We start from the raw sequence: 26860 nt of genomic DNA, 5'->3' as shown, positions 1-26860 counted from the left end.
GCATTGGATGTAGTGTAATTTCAGGGCATTGTGGGAAGAATTGGCAGAGAATATTCAGACCTTTTTTTGGTAAAATGGCAGTCCTTTTCAAGTCTAAAAAAAAAATTTTCATCAAAAAATAATCTCTTCAGATATTTTTCTTTCTGAGAAATAGGGATCACTGAGTTGATAGAGTTCACCCTTCTTCTAATAAGTCCAGGGTGGAACTAATAAAGGAGTCAAGGAAATCTTCTCGATCAATCCAAGATGGAGCAGCATGTCTGTTACATGAAGCTTTCTCCTTTGCTGGAAATCTCTTCCACCTCAGTATGCAGACCCAAACTTTGGACACTCGTGCTATGCATTGATCTGTTGAGTGGAAGATTGGCCTCTCTGTTCCGGTCCACAGCTTTCTGTACACAAAATTTTCTGCAGCACTGGGGGCACATTTCTAGAGAGCTACTTGCCTGCTAAACTTCTTTGTATTTCCAGTCCGATACAAGCAATCTTCCGCAAGGATAGGAAAGCGGGGGAAGAGCGGAAATAAGCACAGTCACTAAAGCAGAAAGTTACATTAAAGAAAATACTGCTTCCCTTTTGCGTAGCAAGTGATAGGAAGGAGCAACTTTGATTCTTTATCGTTTTAAAGAAGTGAATCTGCAAAATTTCCCTATAGTAAAACAGAAAGGGGCGAGTGAGCTTTCTATGGATAATATATGTGCTCTTGATGAAAAGAGAGAGTACAATCTCTTTAGAATGCAATACTACATTCACTTTGCTTGAATGAAAAAAAACTCTGCTGTGAAACTTACCTTTAAATAAACACACATAAGGCTGAGGTCTAGTCGCAGTACACACCATATACTGCTGTGCAGGGATTAATATACTTCTGCTGGGATTAAAATGTACCTGGCTGCTTCCTGACCTTCTTAAATGGGCTTTTGCTTTTCATAAGCTGCTCATTTAGTGTGAAAAAGTGAGCAATTCATAGAACTAAGGAAAAGCCATTATGATGTGCAAAAATCCATTATGATGTGTAGTCGATGACAAAAAAAGATGGTGGATCATTTGCATTTACCAGGTCTGTTTTTAAGAAGTAATGGTGTTATATTAGATGTGTATTTCAAGATCATTTGATGGGTGCACACCAATTGATTCAGATGGCTATCGGTAGGAGGAATAAAAAGAAATGGGAGGAAAGGAAAGGGCTTACAAGAGCAGTGGTGGAGAGAGAACTTAGCACCAATACTGGCAATAGTGCTGGCGTTGGGGGTCAAGCCAAATGTCTGGAATCAGTGCAGTCTAAAATAATATGCAAACACATGCTGTTCTTTGGAGAGGAGAGCAACATTTTGCATATGCAGAAGTAGCATTTGGGCTTGGGCAAGTGCTATTGATGTGTGTAAAATGGAACAAAGTTTAACTAAACCAAGCAGGTAAAAGGAGACTTTCCTGATGGTGCAGGGGTTTGTGTTGAGAGCATCATAAACAAATCAACAAATAAATGTTCAGTGGACATATGGGTTCAGTTCCCAAAGCTGCCATAGACTTGCATGGCTCTTATAATGGTTCTTAGGGTTACTGATCATATGCAAAGAGTCCATGTGGGCTGTATGCAGGCATTTAGCTGAATGCAGCTATACAATCCCAGTCTTCCTTTACACACACATCCATTGCAACAAGGGCTTCTGAGAGTTCTTAATTTCCAAATCATCATCTTGATGAACTGGAACAAATTTTTAGTCGTAAGACTATTGGTATCAGTCCTGCTTTGCTATGGAATACAAGTTCACCTGAAGCCCTTTGACCTGTCCTGTCTCCTGTTGGTGCCAGTATTCCCTACTCCCTTTGTAATGCCCAAGGAAAGCAAGAAGAGCCTTTCCTTACTCAGAGCTCTTGGGCCGAAGTCGTTTGCCAGCTTTTCTCTTGATTGCCCACGAAATGCTCCCTGAACTGAGCATCTCTTTCCAGACTATTTACCTATGGCGTTTCCCCCATACCACCTTCACTACTCACAAGTGGGCTTGCCCCCTGTCAATTGGTAGGGAAAGGAAAGGTACCTTTAATCTATTTTCGAGCAAAAATGGAAAGCCCTTTGCTGTGGCAAACACCATCATATACCCAATATGGCATCACTGCCATTCCTTGTCCATGTTATCTCATTCACTCCTCCATCCCAATCAGGTAAAAACTATTGTTTTCCATCCACATGAGAGGAAAATGCAAAATATATTTGCCTATGCCTTCTAATTGAATATTTCCCTTTTCCTCCCTTCTAGACTGATCAATGGACAGCAAGGGATTACTATTAAAAGCTATAGTTCAAGATCATTTTTAAATTTCAACAATGTGACGGAGGATCATTTTGGAAACTACACATGTGTCGCTGCCAACAAACTAGGCACAACCAATGCCAGCCTGCTTCTTAACCGTAAGTCAAAAAAAGATGGTGGAAAGTATTCTTGCTTAGGCTTTTTCTTTTACCCTCTCTGCCCTGAAGAGGTCCACCTGCTTCATGATCTCTTGAAAAGTATTGTTGACTCCCACATTTTTCTCTGAACAATTTCACATGCATTTCATTTGGCGGTAGGTCTGGGTTGAAGTGACCCAGGATACAACAAGTCTGTTTCGTGATTGTTTGGCTTCATTTGGTTCAAGCAGAGTGCAAGAACATTGCACCTGGGCTGACCTGGGCAGGAGGAATCTCAGTCTTAGGGCTGGATCATACATGGCCTGGTAGGTGAGTTGTGCTTTTGCTGAGTATGGCTAAGACAAGTGCCACCACGTTTCATGGAAAAGTCTTACTCTGGAGTTCACCATACATATCAACCAGTAGTGAATTTTATAGGCAAAGGTTGGCCAGTTTCATGAAGTGCTTTGCAAAGCACAATTTCAGGGCACATGAAAAAGCAAATGAAAGTTTTAATAGTTTGAGTAGGCCTCAGTGTCTGCCATCAGTTCCTACTTAAGATTAATTCATTTCTTGAAAGACTGTTGTTTGATGTGTGTTACTTGCAGGTCCTAATGTTCTTTCATGTGTGTTCCGTTTCTGACACCTGTCACATGTATGGGATATATCCCAAGGTATGAGAGAAAGTTTCTGGCTTGTACATCATTCTCTAATGTAGGACGTTGAATATGAACTTACTGGGGTTCCTATGCAAATAGGCTATGATAGTTTGCAGCCGTCTCATGAGCTCAGGTGAACAATTGTGACATATACAATTAAGAAGCGAGTCCAATATACTAATGAGATTGCCACAAGGTTTTGCCTACAGGAATGAACTATTTATTTGGGTATGTGCGTTCTGGGAGCTGTAGAAGTTTGCCATATCATACGCCATGCATAATTCTTTTAGGATTCAATTAGCTGACAATGAGCAATTCACTGACATATTTTATCGAGTGTTACAATAAATAGAATCTGACAAAAAATATTGCTCACTATTTTTTTTTAAAAAAAATAGACTTTGATTTCTTAATTAAAATGTTCATGAATAAATAAAGAACTGGTGATACATTAGGAAGATACAAGAAATAATTGAGTGTCTGGAATGGAGTAATTAGAAAAGCTGCCAATACTGACTGAGGATATGGAGCCCCTGTTGGCCAGCTATCTTCATTCCCCTGCAGGATTGCAATTGGTGTGTGAAGACATAACGATTTTATCATGGTTCTGTAACAAAGCCTTACTATAGCATTGGAGCAACTGATTCTATAAATGTAGAAGACAACACACCTCCGCTTTTGCAAAATTCCCACTATTGCAGAATCCTTGCTAATTAACTTTATATTTGTGTCCCTTAAAAAGGATTTGGATATGTATGGAAGACTTCTAGTGATTGCATTTTTTCTCAACTTTAGGTACTAAAGTAGTGGAGGTAATGTGATCCCAGGGCTGCTTGCAGTGTTTAACCACTTTCAGAGTGAAAAATGTAAATGAGCAAGATTGATTTACAAGCCGTATATTTAGGAATGCCAACTTGTTTGTATGTTTGACTTGAAACTTAGACTTGGACGCAAGGAGCATGGCCAGGATTTTGGTTGGAGGGGGGTAGGCCTTTTGTTGCGGTGGGGGGCAGAACCTCAGCTTGCTATGTATTTTTATTGATTTAGTTTGCAGCCCCCTGTCCCCCGCCCCCTTGGCTACACCCATGCTCAGATACAAGTTGCTTTGAACTTACAATTCATTTCATAGCAGTGAAACATGGGTGCATTGCTTAGAGTGGGCAGAGTAACAGGAAAAGTGTGCTTCAGTTGCCAACCATTTTGACCCATGGTGACATCTGCAAACCAGAGAAACTGTCATGGTCACCACACATAGAAGTAACTAAGCACACACCACAATCTTTTCTATTGGCTATAACAGAATGCTTCTTTCAAGCCTGGTATCATTGGGAGGCACTATGGTCACCAGGAAAAGCTTCTATGGGCAAATGTCCACTAACAGATTCCATGTTGGGGACCCCTGATCTATACTGTAGTACTAGTTTGTTCAGGGGCACCATAATGCCCCTTCATGAAGGAACATATTTGTTTTGGAAATATGTTCAGAAAGAGAAATACTCATACTTGTGTTTGCTTAAATAGCAACGTACAGTACTACAGACTGCTATGCTTACATTGTGTGGTCTTGTAACATTAAGTATTTGTCACAGATAAGAATAATGATGAATTAGAAGTCAAGAGTTGGTGTCATTGCTGTAATGATGCACTCTTTTGTCTTATTGGTCACACAACCCTTTTGCAACTTACCTTGAATTGTTTGTTGAACGTTTGTTTCTCTATGGAACTGAGAAAAAGACAACAGTTTTGCTATTGTTCATATACCCACACACAAAAATGTGAGAAAGGTGAATCAAGAGCCCTTGTTTAGCTAACCAACTTCTGATTCAAGAGTTTTAGTTGAAGTATGGTTAGTTCAGGATAAGTAACCAAGTGAATATATTAAAACAAAACCAGTCTTTACTTATCTATAGCAGTATTTAAACATAGTAGAGAATGGATGGATTTGATTGTGCTCACGTTTAAAGGTGAACCTACCTAGTCTTCACTTTCTGAAGCAATACACAAACTGAAATAAAACTACTCTTTAAAATTCACACTTCTCCAAATTTTGCAGTGCAGGTCTCCAGCCAAGTAATGTGTACACACACTAGGGTAAAGTGTAAGTATAAATGCACCTGTTAGTGAAAATAACATTCAGAAGTGCATTATATTAAGTTATCTCCAAGTGGTGCACAGGGCACCCAATATAATAATTCTGAAAATGAGTTAAAACTATAAAATAAGAATGGAATTTAAAAGCCTGCTTAAATAAAAAAAGAGTATTCAGTAAGCAGCAGAAATTCAACAGTGGGCCTTTCTGATGTCAACTAGAAGGGAATTCCATAAAATTGGGCCCACAGTTCTTAACACACAGCTCCTTGTGAATATGAGCTGTCTGTCTGAGCCATAAAAAACCACAAACCATGACTCACCTGAAAGCCTCAGGGATTGGACTGGTGAATGAGGACTTTTTATTTAAAAATAATAATAATCAGAAGCAGATATGTAAATGTGGAGAACTGAATTTAAGATTGGAAAATTAGAGAAACTGAAATTGACAGATTCACCCATCCCTATTAAATAGTTAACATGAGCCTGCCTGATCTTTTAATAATGACCCTGGGATCAGGGGTGTGTAAAAGTACACAGAACTTTGTTAAGAAATACTACTGCATATTTTTAAGGTTTTGTTCCCCTGCAAAAGAGGCTTTTTCTTCCCCATTCCTTCCTCAGGCTTTGATATTCCCTTATTATTATTGCAGGGTGGTCAAGGGTGCTGTGCGTGCTTTCCTTTACAGTAAACACTCTAGCACTCTGCAGGCTCTCTAGCTGCCTCCCTGATATGAAAAAGTCCAGTGGGAGGGGTTATCTCATGATGTCTTCCCCTGGGATTTAAGTAAAGTGAAAGCACCTGGGAAGGCTGCAGACTACAGACCACTGGTGAGATGACCTGCAGAATGAACATTCCACAAACATTCCTCAGCCACTTCATAAATAAGGTAAGCACAGGAACAACAACAACAACAAACCTTGCATCTCACCCACGAGAATTTCACCAAATTTGTCTTTCCCCTTTAATAATTTTCAAATACAGTTTCTTTTCTCATTCATTGTTGGAGAAAGGTTCACAAAAAATATGAGAGACAATTTTCAGTACAGCAGTAGTATAAGAAGTTGATAAATGAGGGAGGTGATCATAACAATAATTGTTTCAAAGAAGTTATAGTGCTGTGGTCTAGAACTGCCATTGGGGTGGGTGGATGGAACTCAAGTCTAGCTACTCAGTAATGTAATTGTTTGAAGCTAAACAGGTGTGTCCCCAATTATTTCCTAAATGATACATCACCACATGTATGCTATGCAAATAATACTACGAATGGAATTGCTGAAGCCAGCACAAATGAGAATTTATTTAAGGCAATGGCAGAATAGATGTTGTGAAATCTTTCTTCAACCTTTCCAGCTAATCAGTGCCTTGTGAATTTTGTGACCACGTTGCCAAGAGCACTGGGGCACAACTTGTGGCTGAATAAACAACCTATCATCAGTAGACATGAAAAACGAAGCATCTCCCGATATCAAGGATAATATAGCAAGTCACAGAATTTTAATTATTTGTGATTAATCTTTCTTCTAGTCTATTCCAACAATATTAGTTCTGAAGTATATATTATTAATATTTTGCTTCCAATACATACTGGAAGCTTTCTGAGATAACACTGTCACTGTGTGGGTGTGTATACTGTATAGTCCCATCCTGCCATCTAGGGGCCCACCTTAAGCATTTTGCATTATTTACTTGGCAGGTTTTTGCACAGAGCTTCCTCTGCTTAGAAAGAGGAAAAATGAAGTCTTTGCTATAAGTAAAAGCATGCATTTTATGATTCATTAAACCCATTTTCCCAAAGGAGCAAGCAGTCTTACCATATGTACCCGAGATGAAAGGGCCCGTTTGCAGAGGAGCTAAGACACAGAGACAATGAAAAAGGAGTTAAGCGTATTTAAATATGCAAACCCTGCTTCTGAATTAGCACAGTGTTGAGTTGAAACAAACAAACAAAATTCCTATTCCTTGAAAACAAATCTGGAGACTGCCAGAAAACAGGGACTAACTCTGCCTTGCATAATTTTTACTTATTTTCAAACCACAGAAGCAAGGGAGCAATATTGCTGCTAAATATTCCTAAACAAAGCTGCAAGTTCTGTGTGGAAAAAGCAAGTGAAATACCCACATATCTTAAAATGTGTGTATTCAGAAACCTCATGTACCCAAGGGAAAAAAGTGCTAAGTAGGCTTACGATGCAGACCATATATTTGAATATTTCTGTTTACATTTCATCTGCACTTCATGGAAATTAATCACAGGTAAATATGCACTGGTTTGATTTGGGTCCAACAAGGCCTCAGTGTGAGCTCAAAGCACTACTGCTCACTCAAAGCTGTGTCTCCAGATCCCATTGATTCTACCTGCAGCCTACTCCCCATTGAGCAAAATTCAGGTGGCTCATCCAGTAGGTCAGAGGGAACCACTCCACTGATGCAGCACAAGCTCACCCCTACTGGTAAATGGCAATGCTGCTGCTGCTGCTGCTGCTTGGAGGCTATAGCTGTGGCTCGACCTCACCAGGTGATCCACTCTTACTTCCAGAGCAGCTTATCAGGAGGCTGTGTGGAAGGGAGGGGCAGGTAATGGCTGAGTAATCTGCCCCCAGAAAATAGGAACTGGGACTCCGAAAATCACTTTGATTCTACCTACAAGCAACAGGCATCTAAGTTGTAATTAATTCAAAACAACTAGGAATAACAGGCTGGTTTTGCAGAATTTATGGAAGTGTCACTGTGAATGCTTTAAGAAGCTACTTCTAAGCCACCATGCTAGAACTCAAGGTTGAATAGCTCACCATCTGTGTCTTATTAAAAGAAATCATAAGATGTTTGATCATAGTTTGAGTACTGCTACCATTTATCACCAACAGCTTTAATTTTACTTATTCTTAATTGTTCAACATTTATGGTTTAGATTTAAGATTATAGTCTTGGATCTGGTGTTACATTGGTCATTGGTCAATTTAGTCACTGCATGACATGAGTTCCGCTGATTTCAATAAGAAAAAAACGCAGCTAGTCCCATGCACAATTATGGAAGACAAAACAGATTGTACTCTATTGGACTTAGGCAATCTTTTTATTATTAGTTATTAAATTTATAGTTAGTTATTGAATTTATATTCCGCCTCAGGGCAGTTCACAGAAGCTCCTGGAGCTCCTGCCAGTGCAATCGCAATCTGCCAATCCTTTCGCCATCTTGCCCCTCCCTTCTCTCTCCCAGTACGCAGGAGTGACATGGGCAACACAAGGTTGAGTGAGTGCCAACCCTCCTCCATTCCAGTTCCCACTTCTGATTGCACTGTAACAAAGAAAAAAAAGATACAAATGTTCATGATTGCAGCAAATAGGTACTTAGACTATAAACTTGCTTTGAAATCATTATTTTGCTATTTTATATCTTTTTTAAAAAGAAAGCATTGGTGAAGCCATTCTGTGCCCTGCATGATAGTTTTTTGGCCCTTCACTTTGAGAATAAAATAAAATTGAGAACTACTGCCTTCCTGTCAAGCAAAGAGAATTATGCATTATAATATTTTAAAGGGGACTCAGCTGCATATACAAAAGCTTCTATCATCGCTTAATGTCGTTAAGCAGCTGTCACAGATTCATCTTAGCGCTGAATTAAGTGATCTGTTTGTATACCTATCATATGTTTTCAGCTCTTTGGGGATGAAAGGTGCCATAGAAATGTTGAGAGATGGTAATAAGGATGGCGAAATGTAAATACAGTGGTGCCTCGCAAGACGAAATTAATTCGTTCCGTGAGTTTTTTCGTCTAGCGAATTTTTCGTCTTTCGAAGCACGAAATCCCATAGGAATGCATTGAAATTCAATTAATGCGTTCCTATGGTCAAAAAAAGTCCAAACAAAGCCAAATTTGGTACAACAAGAGTTTATTAAGTTCTCTTTAAAGTCACACATACTGTAAAGAGCATTTCAAAAATTGAAGGAACAATAAATTAAGTTTCTAAACATGACAGAAAAACATTTAAAAATCAACAAAGTGTACAGTACATTTTCTAAGACTCTGGGGGACCACTCGAAGAAGGTTCCTCTTCCACTCTTTGCTTCTTGCTGAAGAACCTGTCCATGGTCTGCTGCTTCATCCGCCTTTTCAGCACCTCCCTGAAAGGCGACATGACCCTCGTATCAAAAGTATTCACAAGGTCATGTGCCACGTGCTTGTCAGGGTGGTGCCGCTGTGCAAAAGCCTGCACATCCTTCCACTTCAGGCAAATGTCCCTCAGTTCTTTGGAGGACAGCCGTTCCTCAGTTGCTTCCTCCTCTTCCAGTGAGGCCTGCTCCTGCGCAGCCTCTGCCTGCAGTTCGACCAGCTCCTGGGTGGTCAGCTCGTGGTCGTGCTCCTCCACCAGCTCGCTGATGTCCTCTTCTGTGACCTCCAGGCCCATGGTCCTCCCCAAGGCAACAGTGTCCTGCACCACTGTTGACTCTGGTGCATCAGAGTCACTTGGTGCCACACAGTCCGGCCACAGGCTGCGCCAAGCGCAATTCAAATTTCTCTGGCTGATCCCGTTCCAGGCCATGGTGATCATCTTCAAGCAGGTGACGATGTCGAAGTGGTCCTTCCAGAATTCCCGCAGGGTGATGGTGGTGCAATCAGTCACCTCGAAGCATCGCCTGAAAAGCTCCTTGGTGTAGAGTTTTTTGAAATTGGCGATGACCTGCTGATCCATCGGCTGGAGCAGTGGCGTGGTGTTAGGCGGCAGGAACATGATGCTGATGAAGCTGAACTCCTCCAACAAGTCCTCCTCAAGGCCTTTAGGATGAGCAGGAGCATTGTCCATCAGAAGCAAAGCCTTCAGCGGCAGGTTGTTGTCCAGCAGGTACTGTTTGACAGCAGGGCCAAAAGCAAGATTGACCCAGTCCACAAACAGCACACGTGTGACCCAAGCCTTACTGTTGGATCGCCACATGACACTCAGCTGCTCCTTGTCGACCTTGTGTTTCTTGAAGGCCCGTGGGTTCTCCGAGTGGTACATCAGCAGGGGCTTGGTCTTCAGGTCGCCGCTTGCGTTGGCACAGAAGAGCAGGGTCAGACGGTCCTTCATGGGCTTGTGGCCAGGCAACTTGGCCTCCTCCTGTGTGATGAAAGTCCTTTTGGGCATCCTCTTCCAAAACAGCCCGGTCTCGTCGCAGTTGAAGACCTGCTGTGGAACGTAGCCCTCCGTCTTCACAGCCTCCAGGAACTCTGCTGCAAAGTCTTCAGCCGCAGGAACATCAGAACTGGCAGCCTCTCCATGCCTGACCACGCTGTGGATTCCAGATCTTGCCTTGAACCGGTCAAACCAACCTCTGCTTGCCTTGAAGACTTCTGGCTCGTCTGAGGTTCCTGGCTGTTCCCGGACGAGGTCTGCGTGCAAGGCCTTGGCCTTCTCACAAATGACGGCCTCAGTCACTGTGTCCCCTGCACGCTGCTTCTCTTCTAACCAGATGAGCAGCAACTTCTCGACCTCCTCCAGAACAGCTGGGCAGTTCTTCACGATCCTGGTGACTCCCTTGGCTGCATCAGTCGCAAGGATCTTCTCCCTCATCTTCAGGATGGTCCCGATGGTCGATGGATTCCTCCCGTATTCCCTGGCGAGGTCTGTCACACGCATTCCACCGTCGTTCTTCCGGATCATCTGCTTCTTCATTTCCAGCATCACCTTCTCCTTCTTCCTCTCGCCGGCCTCTGCAGCAGCAGTCTTCTTGGGTCCCATGGCAGCACAGCTCCTACCTTCGCAAACTCAAAAAAAAAAAAAGAATCAGTGCTTCACATCCAAAAAATTCAAAAGCACCCAGCCACCCACCACACAGAAATTCAAACCCAGAACCAAGTCCTTGAATTCCAAACACCCAACCCAAAATCCAAAAACCCCCAAAAAAGTTTTAAAGGTTTAACTTACCAAATGGCTGCAAAAGAAGTTTTGGAAAAGCTTCAAAAATCAGCAAAGTCTTCAAAAACCTCAAAAAAGGCTACCACACCGTGTGCTATGAGTTGCTCCTCGAAGTCAAGTCGGAACTGCACCTCTTCAAGCAATGCACCCTGGGTATTAACGGTTTTACGAAAAAGGAAACAAACTTGCAAGACGTTTTCGTCTTGCAAAGCAAGCCCATAGGGAAATTCGTATTGCGAAGCAGCTCAAAAAACGCAAAACCCTTTCGTCTAGCGAGTTTTTCGTCTTGCGAGGCATTCGTCTTGCGGGGCACCACTGTACCATGTTGTCTTGAACATCTGCTTTAGTGGCAGAAGAAGGAAATAGATAACAGCATATTTACGTCATGTTAATTCAGTAATAAAAGCAGAACTTTTTTTGCTGAACGGAAGTTTAGAGTGAACTTGAAAGCTGCTTTGGCCTTTCTGACGGTAGGAAAGAAAAGGAGGGAGACGTATGCATTCCATATATGGAGACAAGACATATATATTTGGGGAGGAGCTGAGGCATTACTTGGCCTTTATAAAATTTATGGCATAAAGTTGCATGAAATTTGCATATTCTAATTTATATGAACAGATGCAAGATCATAAGCAAAACATAAAAGCACAAAACTTTTTTAGAAGGCGGTAAAGGCACAAGAACCTGGGCCTAGTGCAAAATACTTGGAACTGGAGTCCTCAAGTCCACTCATTAAAAAATTATCCTTTGCTGGGTAAAGATGCATCTGGGGCAAACTATGTTAGCTAAATATCTGTGTCCTTCACTGCAAATGTTTTATAGTAAAGTTTCCATTTGATGGCCTTGGGGGTAACCAAAGTGATGTATGGAGCGTGGCATGTTTTGTGGATCAAGTGCTACAGATCTGGATTACTATTGTGCATTCTAGTTTGCTACCACATGCTATGTGTTGGTCTATATCAGGAGTCCGCAACATGGTTCTTGTGGGCACCAGTGTACCTTCTCATCCATTTAAATCCCTTACCCCTTTCCAGTTTCTAATTGATGTTTTCTGGCCTGGGGGAACATTCTTTGAGATGGAGTTCCTGCTGGTTTTGCCTGTGTTTTGTTTTGGGATGAGTGTCGGTATTTCCTGCTTTTCAAGGAAGAGTCATGTTCACATCATAACCATTCCTTCATCTGTGAAAAGACTATTTTGTCATACCCACTACAGTTTTTTTAGGTTTCCTCTGGAAAACCTATTTTTCCAGCAAGTTGCTTGAATGAAGTCTAAATGGTGGCTATACTTTATCTGGTCTTTACTGAGCATTTGTTCTGATTTGTTTACAGAGCAGTTATATGACAATTTCCAGATTTGTTCATGGGGCATACTTTGTTTGTTACACACTTTTCAGTGCGTTTCCCCATCACATTCAAACTGCAAAAAGTTTGTTGTTTTGTTTTGAAGTGAATTTGTTTCATTAGGGCAACAGAGTGTTTTTAATCCACTTTAAAATACACAAACCTCAAGTTTCGGGTTTAATCCCTCCTGCAGAATATTGACAAATTGGGGGTGCCCTTAGATTTCCAGATGCATTCTTGGGCCCCAAAGTTGGAGACCCATTGTTTACCTAGACCTAGCTGGCTCAGGAGCACCTAGAGTTGATGAGTCATCCTCAGTCACCCCCCACCACAGCCCATCTGCCCTGAAGCAAAATTTGCAGGAAGTGAAAACACTGATTCTGCTGATAGTGAAACAAAAAACCCACATCAGATTAAAAATAATAATAATTCTTAAGCTGTATTGTAAAAAAAAAAAAAAATGCTGCTTAAAATAAACATCTTAATTATGCCTCTGTGATTAGAACACTGAAGCTAGTAGTGTGTAATTACACATACTATTTGAATGCGAGGTTCAAATTGCCAAATGGGCACTTAGCATCATATGGAATAAATATTGTTCTATTCTACATAATGTGTGTTTCCTATATATGATTTGTGTGCCTTTGACATTTGCTTTATCCGTAAACAAACATGTGATTGAATAGAAACACATCACAGTGGTACATATTCTAGGAGCAGGGGTGTCGTATGGTGTTCAAAAACACAGTATTAGCATTGTGTTCATTTTTGTGACTGTATTAAGGGCTGCCCCCCCCCCCGAGCTGCTAGTCAATGGCTTAAAAATAAATTAGGCCCATTAAAACTTCAGTTAAGCAGCACTATACATAGAGCTGAACCAACCACAGAATATTCATTGCCATAGCTTATGTTTTATTTTTAAAAAATAAACATACATAGGAGTATGTGTTAGTGCTTGTTGGTCTAAACTCCCATTACTACATTTATGAATGCAAACTATGAATGCATGCAAACTATGAATGCAAACTATGAATGCAAACCGAAACTATAGGATTTTACTTTTAATGCAGTTTGCCTGTATGTATAATTTATCTGTGTGGCCATTTGTGTCGATTCCCATTGAGCCCATTCGATATGTCTCCTGTGTATATTTTGCCTATGCAATGATTTCTGGAAAACCAGACTTGGGCCTTAGACCAGTGATTCTCAAAGGGTGTAGAATGCCACATCGGTAGCGAGAAGATTCAAGGACTGTCAATATTATATTTGGGGAATGATTCATGTTGTTATGTAGCTGCATAGGTGTTTTTACTTTCGGAATGTCCCATGATCATATTATAGAGTAGTTGTGTTCTTTGCTATAAATCAGGGGTTGATTCTTTTTGTTTTTAATGTATTTCTTATCAATAAAAAGTTGGTGTTGTGTAGCAAATTTTTATTCTGAAAGGGTGGCCCAGAGAAAAAAAGTGTGAAAACCACTACCATGACTACCAATTTCTTTGGTTTGAATGGGTTGGGTTTGGGGTTTTGTTCTTTTTAACTACATAAAAACAGACACAGACTGAACACTTAGAGCTTTGTTCATTATTCATCTACACACAGATGCTAGTCTGTGCAAGTCCACCTGTCAGAAGCAGAAACAGGTTATTTCCACCCTGTAATATATGAACATGCTGCCTCTTCCCATGCTACCATTGGTGTGGACCAGAAAGCTGCTGTCACCACACCTTCAGCTATAAATATAACTGCCCTGTGCAGAAGGAAGAGGTAGTGTGTGTGTGTTTGGAGAGCTGATAACCAGAGGAATCATAGAATTGCAGAGGGTCATCTAGTCGAACTCCTGCAATGCCCTACGTGGGGCTCAAACCCACAACTCTGGAAAGATTCTGAATAGAGAAAAAATTGGTTTAGGCACATAGAAAATAATAATAGTTGTTGCAGTATTAAGTTTTGCTCTGCTACAAATGTGTGCATCTACAGGCTCTCCCGTTGGATAATAAATAATGACTTGACACTTCAATACTTTATTGATATCCTTTACATATGGTGTCACCTGCTCTATTGAATTGTTCTTTCAGCTCTTATTTCGCTACCTGTACTAAAAATAAAATGGCGGGGGGGGGGGGGGGAGTACATGGCCATTGCTAGGAAGATTCCTTAAGTTGACTGTTTTTACAGGGATCTGGAGAATTAGTTTAAAATGTTCGTTTACTTTGCTCCACAGACTGAATGAAAATATTGTGACTATTTTATTGGCTTGCGTTGTTGTTAAATTTAAAGGTGCTTTCTTTTATTGGCTGAGATATTGTATTTAATGTGTTTGGTTTTGTGGCAGATTTTGCTAGGTTTTAGCTCAGTAACACCACTGAGCTAGCCATTTTGTCATCTCTACAAAAGAAAGGTACTCTCCAGGGAAATTTAGTTTATGTTCATGCTTTTGCTTCTGTGTCAGCCAATAACCTACAAAAGGGAAAGAAACCCACCAAGCCTTTTTTTCCCCCTGCTAGCTCTGCTCAGTTCACAAAACACTAACCCTAAAAACAAATCATGATGATATCTGGCTGCTATTTGATGTAGCATCAGGTTTGGGCTGCAGAGGACTTTCCTTGCAATTTTTGCAAGGAGAAGCCGTGACTCAAGTTGCAATTCTAATAAATTCAGCCAAACTTGGGAACAGTTGCAGGCTACTGTAAAGTGGGGTAGGTTTACATTTAACCTTAAAAATAGCCATTGTATTCTTAAAAAGGTAAAGGTAAAGGGACCCCTGGCAGTCCAGTTGTGAATGACTCTGGGGTTGCGGCACTCATCTCGCTTTACAGACCGAGGGAGCCAGCGTTTGTCTGCTTCCGCAGTTTTTCTGGGTCATGTGGCCAGCATGACTGAGCTGCTTCTGGCGAAACCAGAGCAGCGCACGGAAACGCTGTTTACCTTCCCACTGGAGTGGTACCTATTTATCTACTTGGACTGTGTGCTTTCAAACTGTTAGGTTGGCAGGCGCTGGGTCCAAACAACAGGAGCTCACCCCGTCGTGGGGCCTCGAACCTTCTGATCGGCAAGTCCAAGCGGCACAGTGGTTTAACCCACAGTGCATTTTAATCCTAAGAGTTCACACAACATTGCCTCTTTCTTTTTTAAAAAAATCCATAGACTATACACAACACAGACCATTGAATTATTCTAATAACAATCACCACTTATACAGCTCTTTCCATCAGAGCCCTAATGTCTTTTTCAGGGATTCTCCCCTTTCGTGATTACAAATATGTGACGTGGAAATGGGGCCACACTCAATGTCTCTGCTGTTCTATCCTCATTGGCCCCATTGGCCCTATATCAGGACTTTGCGCAATGTTGTGATGTCGTGCCGGGCCACTTCAGTACTCTTCAGAAAATGGCACCTTCTGAAAAGAACATTTTCCTTTTCTGGTCTCTGACTAGCCAAGAGTGTCAGTGATACAGCAATAAGTAGCATTGTTTTGTGTGATCAGGGCTGAACTGAAATGGTCAGAGAGGTACGTTTCATGGATGTTTTCTGCCCCCATGAAAACTGCACTCTTTTTCTAGTGCTTTTTCAAGGAAGACAAAAAAAAAAAAAAAAAAAATGAAGGGAAAGAAGCACACACCAAAGCAGACATTCAGGCATTTATGTGACATTTTTATATGCCTGTTGTCTTTGTCCATGGAGTTTTCTTGGCAGGGATACTGGAGTGGCTTGCCAGTTCCTGCTCCAGGTGGATCACGTTTGGTCAAAACTCTCCACTATGACCTGTCCATCTTGGGGGGGGGGGCCCTGCACGGCATAGCTCATAGCTTCTCTGAGTTCTTCAAGCCCCTTCGCCATGGCATGGCAGTGATCCGTGAAGGGAAGGACGGAAGGACAGATCGTGAAGTTGAGGTTCCAATACTTTGGCCACCTCATGAGAAGAGAAGACTCCCTGGAAAAGACCCTGATGCTGGGGAAGATGGAGGGCACAAGGAGAAGGGGACGACAGAGGACGAGGTGATGGCACAGTGTTCTTGAAGCTACCAGCATGAGTTTGACCAAACTGTGGGAGGCAGTGGAAGACAGGAGTGCCTGGCATGCTCTGGTCCATGAGGTCACGAAGTATCGGATATGACTAAACAACTAAACAACAACAACAACATGTAACATTTATATTACTAGGAAGAAAGAACAATTATGAAAAGAAAAAGCTTGCGCTTCTTTCCAGCATTGGGGTAAGATCCGAAATTTAAAAGACTCAAAAAGAATGGGGAAAATGTTTGTCTAGTCATATTTAGCAAATTAAACCAACAAGTATGAAATCTGTAGGAAAATTGAATGCTTTTGGCAACTAAGGGCAGGTCCACAACATATATTTAAAGCATATCCAATGCACATGGCTTCCCCCAAAGAATCCTGGGAACTGTACTTGGATGATGGCAAAGAATTGTAAATGCAAAGAGTATTGCTCTGGATTCTATCCTTTATAGCATTTTGACATCCTGAACTTTCCTCGGTGAGCAACCTCAAAGCTGAGAGCTCGATGATTTAAGTTACATTTCCTATCTTTAGTTATAATGCTCTGAAACAGGAAAAGTACAAGAATTATATCAATGACTCAGCTAAACCTAATGAATACATTTGATGGATTCCCCACAGCAGCCAAGGAGTGCACAGCACAGCAGAAATAAAATATTAAGATCAACAGCAAAAGGGTCTGCATTTGCTTCCACTGTTTGCTTTTGGGTTTCTTACTATACTTCTCTATTCTTTTAATATATTAATGAGTAATCCTGATCAGATCCACACATGCCCATTAAGTGTCTTATATAACAGGGATAAATCATGCACGCAAATTGCACGTCTAAGTCATGAAATGGATGGCAAATGCAAAATAAAATAAATAAAATATTCTAAAGTCGAGGCACCGTTTGGTCTAGGCTTGGCCCTGCCCACCAGATCCTATATATACCATGCACACTATTTGATAAATTGGTGGTGAAGTTGTACATTTCTTCTCAAATAAAAAGAAATCCCAGGCATGAGCACAGTGAGGCTGCACAGGCTTCTAGCTTTGCAAGTGGAGTTGAATTAAGAGGGAAAGTGAGGCTTCCATATGTGTCCTTGGTTGATAGTGGTGGAACAACAGCAGCTGGCATATCGCACAAGCGTCCCATGTTTAGTGGGACATCCTGGTTCACATGAGACAACCCCAGCTTCTGTTTGGATCCTGGAATATCCTGGTCTTTTGTTTGGCATGACCCTGCTAATGAGCGCTAGAGCACCTTCCAGACCTTCCAGTCCTTCCAGTCTGGGGCTCTGAGACAACCCTACTGACGATCCCCAGAGCACTAGACCAGAAGATCCTGCCGCAACCCCAGATGTTGTCTGCGACTGGACTTAACTGTCAGGGGTCCTTTACCTTTTTACAACATAATAGGTCTCATATATTGGAAAGAAAATAAAAGGGCAGTAGACCAGGGTCTATTATACTTTAATACACAGTTTATTGTAGAGATATGTAAAGAAAAAACATGCAGCATTTTGAATTGCCCAGAAGCAACTGGGTTAAAACCACAGGGCCTTGGCAGACCATACAGGATTCCTGCTCCACTGCCCAAGCTTGCTTCAGGCAGCAGAATGAGGTTGCAGCCTGGACCTGAAGCCATTGCTGCCATTCTGTCTCCTGGGGTGTATGCACACATTAGCATGTTAGCAGTTGGGGCAATGGAGCCTTCAAATTGGGATTGGAGGTGATAAGGTGCAGTGTCTTTTCACTAGGCTATTCTGGGTGACCTGGCTCTTCATTGTTTTGATTAGCTGATAAATTAATCTGCCCATGTGATTGTTCTGTTTTTAAAAATCGGGTCTCTTTAGGAAAAAGGTGCAGGAAGGGAAACTAGATTCCTCCTTACGCTCCTTTGGGGGTAATTTGGGGCTTCAAAGGCCTGCAGCTCAAGGCTGTAGGGTCTGGGGGCAGGATAAGGACTGCCTCTGCGGCCAACTTGCCACATCCCCCTAGAGTTTTTGGGCTCTAGTGGGTGCTGATGCAAGAAGGCCTTCATACTCATTTTTAGGATGTGGCTTGACCTAGCAGGGGATTACTTGACTTTCTAGCTGCAGACTTTTCTGATTTATAATTGGTTCCTGTACCTATAGTTTCCCTCTGCATACTTGGTTTGGCATTCAATCAAGTGGTCCTTATTCAACCCAGCAATATGAGTCCATGTCTTTATTTCAGCCCTGTCCAACAAAAGAACAGCAAGAGGGAAACAACTGTCCAAGTTCTCCCTTTTCCCTGCACTCTGCAAGTGCAAAGAGAGAAAGTGGTGGTCAGTTTTGTGCTTCATAATAGGCAAAGCCATCTTTCATATTTATATCTGTGCATCAGTGGCCAAAAAGGATTATTGGTGGAAGCTTGTGCTATCTGCAAGCACCTTGCAAAAAGCACAGAGTTAAAAGGACAATGTTCATGCCAGTAGCAATGGGGGGTTTTAGCACTGGATAAGTGTATCAGTGTAATCCAAGAACAGGGAAGCGGGTGGTGCTGTGGGTTAAACCACAGAGCCTAGGACTTGCTGAGGTTGGCTGTTCGAATCCCCGCGACGGGGTGAGCTCCCGTTGCTCGGTCCCTGCTCCTGCCAACCTAGCAGTTCAAAAGCATGTCAAAGTGCAAGTAGATAAATAGGTACCGCTCCGGCGGGAAGGTAAACGGCATTTATGTGTGCTGCTCTGGTTCACCAGAAGCGGCTTAGTCATGCTGGCCACATGACCCTGAAGGTGTACGCCGGCTCCGTAGACCAATAAAGCGAGATGAGCGCCGCAACCCCAGAATCGGTCACAACAGGACCTAATGGTCAGGGGTCCCTTTACCTAAGTGTATCAGTGGGCCCCATTTTGTCATTCATAGTGGTCAAGGGAATGCTATGGATATGTTGCCTTGCATGCATGTTTCTCCTCTTGAGAAGGGAATGCCTACCCTCATTTCGCCTATGAAATTTCATTCTAAGGGATTATTCTTTTTGCTTTGAATGTAACTGCATTTCAGTCGCCTTTGTTGTTTTCACTGGGAGCAATTAGGATTTCCCATCATCTCAGTGGTGCTGTTTTCTTCTTTTGCTTGGCCCTCTGATGAACGGAAAGCCTAACAGGCGATTTGAGGAGTTCTGATTAAGAGTAAGTGATGAAAGCAGGCAGCTTACAAGCACTCAGAAAAACTCTGTGATGGTTTGGGAATCTTAAAGAACAACATGCTAAATAAAATTAACCCTTACCATGAAGTCCACTGATAGTTTCAGTTTTGATCATCTTCTTTTCTAGGTACGAAATGAGTGCTCAAAGTTTGTTTCTTCATCGTTACATTATTTGAAAGACACACAACGAAATAGTGTGATACACAGCTAGATATGTGTTATGCCAGAAAGACAGTTAATAAATGTTTCATGTTTCCTAAGAAAATCAGTAGTTTTTAAAGTTAATTTCTTGTCTCCTTCTGCCCGCCCTCTCACTTTATGTAAGTTCACCTACAGCTAGATAGGAAGGAGCCTTTCCAATATATCAAACTGTGCCCACGTTGATTACTCATCATTTAAGCATTACAACAGCCATGTGGGAGCTGCTTTTGGAAAGGCAGCTGCAGTTTGGGTAGCATGGTACCGTTGTCTTCACTTTTTAATAGCTATGTTGTGAACTGCCCTGTGATCTTCAGATGAAGGGAGGTACATAAAATAAATAAAATTAAATAATAATAAGGCAGAGGTGGGACACCTTTAAAGGGGTGGCCCTTTAGACTCTTAGCTCCCAACAGCCCCTGCCACTATGGCTTCTGATCAGGGATCATCAGATATAGTCCATCAGCAACTTCTGGAGGGTGCAGGTTCCCCGCCCCAGCGTTAAGGAATCTTTAGAGCTGGATGCGCTTATGTCAGATGTAATTTGTTACTTGTTTGGCATTAGATAAGTACTTTGTTTCATTGTTTACAACAGAAAGGCAGCAACAAAGCAAATGGAAAATTGTTGCAAATGAGTTCTATGTTTTCATTTATTTTTCATTGGAAAGCACTTGATCCTATACTTTATTAGCAAAAAAATCTGTTCTTCCTGAATATTGATACTGATGATGAAGAAGATGATGATGATGATGATGATGATGATGTTTAAGGTTCTGGGGCAGCTTACAACAACATAAGTAACGAATGAACCTGGAACACAGAAAAAAAACCTGCTTGTTCCATTTTTAAGCTAAGTTCAGTCAACAACAAAATGTTTTACAGGAAGTTGGATCCAAGAAGGTACAAATGTTTTCTTTCTTCCTTTCACTGTTTATATAATTTTATAGCTATAATACCATCTTAATGAATTTGTTTTTCTCAGAATTTTATCTGGTTTATGAATTTTACCATGAAGCCCATTTCACTATGCAATTTATACAAATTTGTAACGACTCATTTGAGGCACATTGACTGTGGATTTCAATTCATCATGGATCAGTAGCACAGTAATTACACAGTAATTATCAAAGAACTTATGTGCAAATTGCCATAGTGGCAGGAACATAGGCACAGCATGAGAAAGGTAAATTACTTTTGTGTAACATCTCATTCACAAAAGACTTTTTATTTTCAGATATAATCCATAGACAATGCAGGAACATTTGTCATGGAAAATATATTATCTGAAAGACAAAATTATTTTTGATCATGTTTTAAATGGTACCAATCACAGCTCCAACTCAGGATTTAATTCTACTCCAAAATTTAGGGGAGTAGATCAGTTTTTAAAGCTAATGATACATACATTGTAAAATTGTATGTCATATACTAAGTTGTATCCATGAAATGGGGACTGGTAGCAGTGGTTTGACTACCATGTATGGCATGGGGTTCTGTGAATGATATTGTACTTCATAAGAACCTTGGGTTGGCACCTAGAATTCCTGGAATAAGGAGTGCCAACTTGAATATGCAACCCTAATCTACCTACCAGTCTTCCCTCACTCAAGACAAAATACCTTAGGAATGAAGGAAGATGAGGTAGGAGGTGGCGGACACTCGTATCAATGTGTGAAAAGTTGTTGTTTTTTAGAGATACTCCAGTTATGCATCAGATTCAGCCAACGTGGGGGCCCTCCTCCTCAGCAGCAAATGATTCAATGAGTGGCTTCCCTGCTGGGAGATCATGGGACTTGTAGTCAAGTCCCATTCACTCATTGGGAAGATGCACTCTGTGTATCAGTTGCCCTAGATGAGGAGGGTGTTGTTGTTTTGTGTTGGGGAAGAAGGAAGAACAGGAAGTGTTTGATGTGGCCTGGATATGGCAGTGGGCGTTCCCACTGATGCACCACAGACCTGGGACGTTACTTCCTGTGGTTGTAAGGAAAGTGAAAGCGTATCTGATATATCTCATCTGCAATTTTATAATCCCTCCCCCATGACTTAGTTCACTTATAAATACCAAATGGCCTTGGTTTCTATTGAATATGCAGTCACTTCAGAGAAGAATAAGCTCATAATATTCTGTCCTGTCAGGAAATCCTTTAGATCTGTTTGTTTGGTTAAAAAAGAAAAAAGAAAACAGCCCCACTTACATATCCTAAACTGAATTCCCATGGTTTAGTTCAGTGAACTAAAGAAACCTTTTTCAGCAAATGTATTCCAGATTCCTTTGCAAATGTAAAGGGGAAGGCCAAGTGCTATATATTGAAATGTGAGGGAAATTTAGATACTTCTGTTTGCCCCAAGGCCATTCCATTAAGCTTTAAAAGCTTTGCATCAAATAGGCCACACACAGGGTTTTTTTATCATCCACATAACTTTTTTTTTATAAAAAAATGCAGTAGTTCTGATCAAAATTTTGCTCTTAAAGCTGAAGCAGAAGTGACTCATATTCCTATTTGAAAAACAAGGAACAGAATTATTCAAGAAAGTGACTCGGTGAAAACCAGCCCTTTAACCCATGGCTAAACTGAGATTGAAGAGAGGTGAGGCAAGGCCAACCATTTTATCACTGGGTATCTATGACACTACTGTGCATTTCATGACTATTTTGTGTTATTCAAGATCACCATAAATGACTAGTTATTAGAACAGGCAACCTTTTCTTTATAAATTAATATAATCATGAATACAATAGATAAATACAATGGTAAATACAATAGACAGATAAAATGATAGAGACTTGTACAAGCAGTTTTCCCTGACTTCCCTAAGATAAGAAATAAATGAGATAGATCCCCAATATCCATTAATCAGCATTTATTGGTCAACCTACTAATATCTGAAAAGTGTTACCATTTATGCACATCTTGGCTAAAGATTCATCTATTAAAATCCTTTTTATTAAAATGTTAGGTGCTCTGTGTCAAGCCTGTACAATTAATACGCTAAGATTTTCTTAGTTATGTGATAGCATGGTTGAAGCAAAATAAATAGAATCAATCCAATTAGTAAAGAAGACAAATGACTGAAAAGTAGTAATGGTTTTTCCCCTCAAAAGCAGTTTGGTGATCTTCATAGCCATTTCCAGAAGCAAATGGCTAGGCGGTTTTTAACAGTCTATATGCAATTAGGATATGTATGCCTTGGCAAGAAGAAAACAGTGGTGTTCCTATTCAGGTGGTCATAGATAGGAAACATGGTGCACAGAGGAGAGGGGTAGGGTCTGGAGCGCTGTGGATCATACCTTTCTGATCCACCATCCACCTTACAGGTACTTGGTGGTCAAGCTACTGAGTCATTTCCCCTGACTCATCAGATGCTTTCAAATTGTGCAGCTATGCATTTACTTTTGGGAGGGGAGAGTTAGGTTTACAATTGTAGGACAGGTTACAGCATTTGTACACACACATACACAAAATAATATAGAGCAGGATTTCTCAAACTTGGGTCTCCAGCTGTTTTTGGACTGCAACTCCCATCATCCCTAGCTACCAGGACCACAGGTCAGGGATGATGGGGAATGTAGTTCAAAAGCAGCTGGAGACCCAAGCAAGTAGAGAGAAGCAGCAATTAAAACCAAGCATAAAAGCATAAGCTGTAAACAAAAACAATAGCATGACAGAACAGAAGGGTCTTTGACAGCCAGCAACAAACGGTGCAGGAGTGAAACATGCATATTTCATAGGAGTTCCATAAACTAGGTGCAACTATGGTTATATTGACTAATATAGTTAATGTAAGAGAAGAGAAACAGAAAGATGACTGCTTTGCTCAGAAACAGCGTTCGTACTGTAGCTTGAAAGTACAAGAGTCATATTGGTTTTTAATGGAGTTCATATTTGTTTATTGTGTTGATGTGTATTTATGTGTATGTAGAAAGTTGGTATGAAATTCGTAGTAAAGGGTTAATTTATGTATATTAATAATTTTAACTAGTATCAGCCATATTTTCATATGTGATGTCTTTATTATAAACCTTTGAATCTGTATTAGACTAACGCAAAGTCAAGAGTTGCCCCAGAGTGGAGGAACAGCAAGTCTCAGTGCACAGTACTCAAGGTGCACAAGTTGTTTTGGCATCTGAGGCCATTTGCTGCCACTTCGTGACAACCAGATTAGTGACCTGAAGCATCTACCTCATTCTGCAGATAGGTAGGACTAGTTCTCATAAATAAAAATGATTGTTAAAAAAACCAAGCATAACAGCAGAACTTATGCTGTTACCATTTCAAGCTAGAAATCAGCAGAAGACAAAACTATGCTGATTTATTGAACACTTCAGACGCAATTTTTAAATAATGGGGGAGAGAAGGGTGGACAGCAACCTGGTTTTTACAGTAACTGACAAACATGTAACTAAAAAACATCTAATTTGAAAGGAGTGCTGATTAATTTGTGTTCCAAGATGAAGGGGTTTTGTGCAGAAGGCATCCCTGTAGCAAGCAATGAATGTGTCGCAATTCTAATTTATATGTTTGCCTTCCTAAAAACTTGAGTTATTCCCCTACATAACTAGTTATGCAGATTTGGAAAATGACCTCTGAGAACAAGGCTGTATAATTATTGGAGTAGTGCTAATCAGATGGATTTTTAAGAGCAAAACCGCAAACAATTTTTCCTATGTCTTACATTATTCATGGACTTTCTATTTATACATATTAATAAAAGAATAAGCTTTAACGAGCAGTGAGTACTTTGTCACTTTCTTTTTGTTCTGTGCTGAACAGCTGTAAAAATAACACCTAAGCCAGCTGTTTCCTCTGACTATTCTAAGATTAGAAATAAGGATTTTAATGCACATACTGCTTACACTTGGGAATAAGTACTTTGGCACATCTTACACATGAATGTGGTTATAGCAGCACTACAGATTCTATTAATGCTTCCTAAATGCTTATTGTATACTTTTCTGTATTTGACATAGAAATGTACTGTAGAGACAACAGGCTGTAGTTCTGGATTAAGCGAGATGCTTAAATATATATATAACAGCACATTCATTTTCTTTACAAGGAATTATCACAGCATGACTTCACCTTTACATAACAATAAAATAATTGCCTTCCTATGTCCGACCGAAGGTACATGTAGACCTGGACTTTCTTTAACAGTGGCTACCGTGATACCCCAAGGAAGTTTGTAAACTGGATCAAAAAGTTTGCAACGTGTTGTTTTAAAAATAAGATGTTTGCTCTAGGATTCCCAGAGTCCGCTCCAGTCAGTCTATTTTATCATAGACTTGTTGAGTTGAAAGGGACCCCTGCATTACAGTGTTTTCAAAGCGATTATCTTTTCTCTTTGTTCACTTTCATTGTTCATAGTCTTGTCTCTCTTCTGCTTTCATGGAATCGGTCATCCTGAATCATTCTGGGATCACATCTGTTTACTTCCTAGTAAGGCCAATTGAGAATAAGAAGAATGACACAGGAGAACTCTTTCACCAATTCATACAGCCAAGTAATAATTGAAAATATCACATAGAAATTTTGAATCTACTCACAGTTTTCTGTTCCTCTTGTGTTTTGTGGCTTTAAACAAGCACCTTAGGAGTTTGTATTTCTTCGCTTCATTGCTATGGTCAGATAAAAGAGGTGGATGATATTGCTAGGCACGAACTATTCACTTGGATTGTTCATTATCTATTTTTGTTGTTCTGCTGACAGCATGTAAGAATGACTGTGCATTGCATTTGATCCAGACCATCTCTTCCATTTGTGGAAAGGCTCCTTGTTTGCAGATAGGGTTACAATAAAGTGGGCTTCTCCACCAACAGAAAAGGGGAGGTGATTTTCATGGATTTCCTGTTGTTTAGAAGCAGTTTGTCAGTCCCCCTCTACAATGTTGAAGGGCCTATATAATGCCAACAGCCAACAAACTCCCTGTAATGATTTTGGTTATTTAGAGCTAGTTGTACAGTTCGCCATGTCCATTGTTTAAAAAACATTTTAAATATTTAAAAAAATATTAAGACATCTGTGCATTTAGTAGCACAGAAACGATATTTTTCTGCTTCTACAATGAAATAAGTCATGTATTATAAGCCGTTTTTATTTGTGTGTGCATGTTGTAAAAGCATTATCCTTCAAAGAATCTCCCTTGCAGCTTTCTGCAAATGACAGATTTCTCCTGCAAGTTAGAATGGTCTGTATTTCAAAGATAATGTGTATATTCTGATGCAAAAGCTATCCTGGTAATTGATGAGTAAACTGCAGCATAAAATGTGACATAAATGGGCAGCTGAAATTAATGTAATAGTATTTCAAGGGAATCCAACTTTTATGCTAACTAATAATACACACTAAATGACCATTTTCTTTCTCTTGGATGGTACTTTTCCAACTAATTTTGGCTGCCAGTCCACTACCTGAATTTGTTTGCAGACAGTCCTACGAAAACAATTGTGTGTCCATAAACTGCCAGTTATGAATTCATGGAGCTTTTTACTATACTTTCTCCACATCTGTGGCAGCACTGAGGGAGGAGCTATTTGTAGGAGACTTATTTCAGACTGAAAAGAGGAAACCATAGTTTTGCAGAAAGATCTCAATCTCAGTCCTGCCCTGCACTTATCAAGCACATTGGGAACTGACCTTCTGCAGTGGGGACTGCTGTCGGCATGTTGTTGGTGGTGATGTGACAGTGGGGTGGAGCTCACACAGTGAAATCACATGATGAGGAATGCTTGGAGGTTATAGGCTTTTAAAGCAGTTTATGCTTCATTTTCCCTGATGATAAGGGGGAAAGGGTGTCACATGGCAAAATCCAGTTCAGTTCTGTGAAGAGATTGGCTGTGAGTACGATGCCTCTGAAGAAACCAGGTCATGCTGTGATATGTAATTGAGATTACTTGAATTTTAGTCCTGTGCTTGCCCGTTTCCACTGTAAAACCAATAACAAAGCTGTAACGTTTCTAATCTAGCCCTTGTCTTTCCTATAGTCTTCTCCTGAGGGGTTGTTTTTCTAGCAGAATCATCAGGGGGAACTTCTAAAAATACACACACAGTCCAGCCGACAGCAGTTAGTTGCTGTAGCCAGGCTGAGGAACAATCTTCATAAAAATGTCTAC

General features: G+C 40.7%; 1 protein-coding gene across 2 annotated transcripts in view; it reads left to right on the top strand.

The window, feature by feature from the left end:
• The window catches only part of NEGR1 (neuronal growth regulator 1), a 466181-nt gene that overhangs the window by 355949 nt on the left and 83372 nt on the right, over nt 1-26860 (top strand). For both annotated transcript variants that reach the window (XM_081008954.1, XM_081008955.1), the window contains exon 6: nt 2259-2410. In XM_081008954.1, coding sequence (XP_080865080.1) covers nt 2259-2410 — 152 coding nt within the window. The remainder of the gene's footprint in view (nt 1-2258; nt 2411-26860) is intronic.

Source organism: Podarcis pityusensis (assembly GCF_964106645.2).
Source record: "Podarcis pityusensis genome assembly, chromosome: 6".
Lineage (NCBI taxonomy): Eukaryota > Metazoa > Chordata > Lepidosauria > Squamata > Lacertidae > Podarcis > Podarcis pityusensis.
The sequence above is the reverse complement of the archived record's forward strand: the minus strand, read 5'-3'. Positions and strand labels throughout refer to the sequence as shown.